Here is a 2,611-nt window from a genome sequence, read left to right as displayed (position 1 = left end):
ACTGGTTTTGTAGTTGGCAAGCCATTCACAGTCTTTGTTTAATCCTGAGCTGATGGCGTCAAATTTGCAGATGAACTGAAGCTCAGCAGTTTCTCTTTGAAGTCTGGTCCTTAAGTTTTTTTGCTGCAGGATGGCTACCTTAAGATCTGCTATAGTGTGGCCTGGGAGGTTGATGTGTTCTCCTACAGGTTTTTGTATATTGCCAGTCCTAATATCTGATTTGTGTCCATTTATCCTTTTCCATAGAGACTGTCCAGTCTGGCCGATGTACATAGCAGAGGGGCATTGCTGGCATATGATGGCGTATATTACATTGGTGGACGTGCAGGTGAATGAACCGGTGATGGTGTGGCTGATCTGGTTAGGTCCTGTAATGGTGTGGCTGGTGTTGATATGTGGGCAGAGCCTACACATACATCTTGAATGCTGTGTGCACATCTTGTTGCCCCATCTCAAAAAAGATATATTGGATTTTAAAAAGGTACAGAGAAGGGCAACAGATCTGGTTAGGGGTATGGAACGGCTTTCATATGAGGAGAGATTGAAAAGATGGGGACTTTTCAGCTTGGAAAAGGGATGACTAAGGAGGGATATGATATAAAATCATGACTAGTGTGGAAAAGTTGAATAAGGAAGTATTAGTTACTCCTTCACATAACACAAAAACTAGAGTTCAGCTACTGAAATTATTAGGCAGCAGAATTAAAACAAACAGAGGAAATAATTTCTTCACAGTGAACCTGCAGAACTCTTTCCCAAGGGACTATGTGAAGGCGCAAATTATAACAGGATTCCAGTAAGAACTACATAAGGTCATGGACAATAGGCCTATCAATGGCTCTTAGCCAGGATGAGTAGGAATCCAACACCATGTTCTGCGTGTCCATATGGTCTGTTTTCTGGAACCTGGGAGAGGGTAACGGAATGAATCACTTAATGATTGCCTGTTCTTTTCATTCCTTCTGAAGCATGTGATATTGGTCACTGTTAAAAAATAGAATAAGGGGCTAGATTGACCATTGGTCTTACCCAGTATGATGATTCTGACGTTCTTCATTCTGGTGTTCTTCTGATGTTCTTCATGATGTAAATAAGCACCCTGAAGCTATTCCCATTTCAAAACAAGGCTAAAACAGGCCAATAAAAACCCTTCAACACTGTGACTACATCCCCACTATGCACCCCTGTACTCTCTTCCCATTGTCCCTGCTTGCCCCAAGATGCCAAAGCATGTTAGTACCAGAACTGAGTGGATCTAATATTTATTTATATTTCTTTCTTTTGTATACATACTGGGAGGAAAGTAGAGGAGTAAGTGACATGGGCAGGGCTTTGGTGGAGGAGGTGGGGAAGGGGTGGGGCCTTGAGGGTCCAGTTACCAGCAATTAGAAAGGTGTCAATTCAATGAGTTGCACATAGACTGAGTCCCCAGTTTGTCACACTGACACTACACAGTAAAGTCACAAAAGGGATTAATGTGTCTCTGACTGTAAAAACAACAAGGAGTCCGGTGGCACCTTAAAGACTAGCAGATTTATTTGGGCATAAGCTTTTTGGATAAAAAAAACCTCACTTCGTCAAGTCAGAGATTCAAGGAAGGGGGCCCAGCACCATGTCACCAGCCAGCTGTGAACGGAGCTCGGTCTGAGAGCCAGAGCACCAGGAGAAAATGTTAGGTTCCTTTATGAGTAAAGAGCTGTAGCAGCCTATCCTGGATCTGTTTGGTCCTCACACCAAAAAGGATGGGGTTTAGCATCAGGGGCACCAGGAGGCACACATTGGCAAAGAGAACATGAAAATGGAGGGCTACTTTGTGGCCAATTCGGTATGTGAGGACGGAGAACAGACCTGGGATGTAAAAGGCTAAAATGGCACAGAGGTGGGAGCCACAGGTCCCAAAAGTCTTGAGCCGAGTTTCCTTTGTGGGGAGTCTGAAGACAGCTCTGAGGATCTGGATATAGGACACAGTTATAAAGAATACATCTAGACCAATCACCAAGATTGTCACAAAGAGGCCATAATAACTGTTGATGTGGATGTCGGCACAGGCCAGCTTCACCACAGCCATGTGCTCACAGCACGAGTGGGGGATGATGTTGGTTCTGCAATATGGCCACTGCCTTGCTAGCAAGGTACAGGGCAGTACGATCATGCAGCCACGCAGCACCACGGCCAGTCTGATCTTGGCCACCACAGAGTTTGTCAAGATGGTGGAATGTCTCAGGGGGTCGCAGATGGCCACATAGAGATCAAAAGCCATGGTCATTAAGATCCCAGACTCCATCTCAAAGAAGCAGTGAATGAAAAACATCTGGATGAGGCAGGCACTGAAATCTACCTCCCTGGAATTGAACTAGAAGATGCTCAGTGTTTGGGAAGAGTGCACGTGCACAAGACCAAGTCAATGACAGCCAGCGTGCAGAGGAAATAGTACATGGGCCCATGCAGGCTCTGCTCTCTCTTCACGATGAACAGGATGGTGATATTCCCCAAGATGATTATGGCGTACGTGGTGCAGAAAGGGATGGACATGGGCAACCTCCAGGCCAGGAATGCCCAGCAGGATGAAGGTGAAGGGATTGAAGCTGGTGGTATTGGAATCTGACATGGA

General features: G+C 45.5%; 1 protein-coding gene across 1 annotated transcript; it reads right to left on the bottom strand.

Annotated features, from left to right (window-relative positions):
• Positions 1-1,672: 1,672 nt before the first annotated feature.
• LOC127044769 (olfactory receptor 52L1-like) lies at positions 1,673-2,260 on the bottom strand. Its single transcript, XM_050939887.1, has one exon. It carries the CDS (start codon positions 2,258-2,260, stop codon positions 1,673-1,675), a length of 588 nt encoding a protein of 195 aa, XP_050795844.1.
• Positions 2,261-2,611: the final 351 nt, after the last annotated feature.

Source organism: Gopherus flavomarginatus, chromosome 1, assembly GCF_025201925.1.
Source record: "Gopherus flavomarginatus isolate rGopFla2 chromosome 1, rGopFla2.mat.asm, whole genome shotgun sequence".
Lineage (NCBI taxonomy): Eukaryota > Metazoa > Chordata > Testudines > Testudinidae > Gopherus > Gopherus flavomarginatus.
This window is presented reverse-complemented; position numbering and strand designations above follow the sequence as displayed.

Excerpts from the sequence above, each read along its gene's own strand:
- LOC127044769 (XM_050939887.1), bottom strand. The coding sequence starts at position 2,260 with ATGGCTTTTGATCTCTATGTGGCCATCTGCGACCCCCTGAGACATTCC.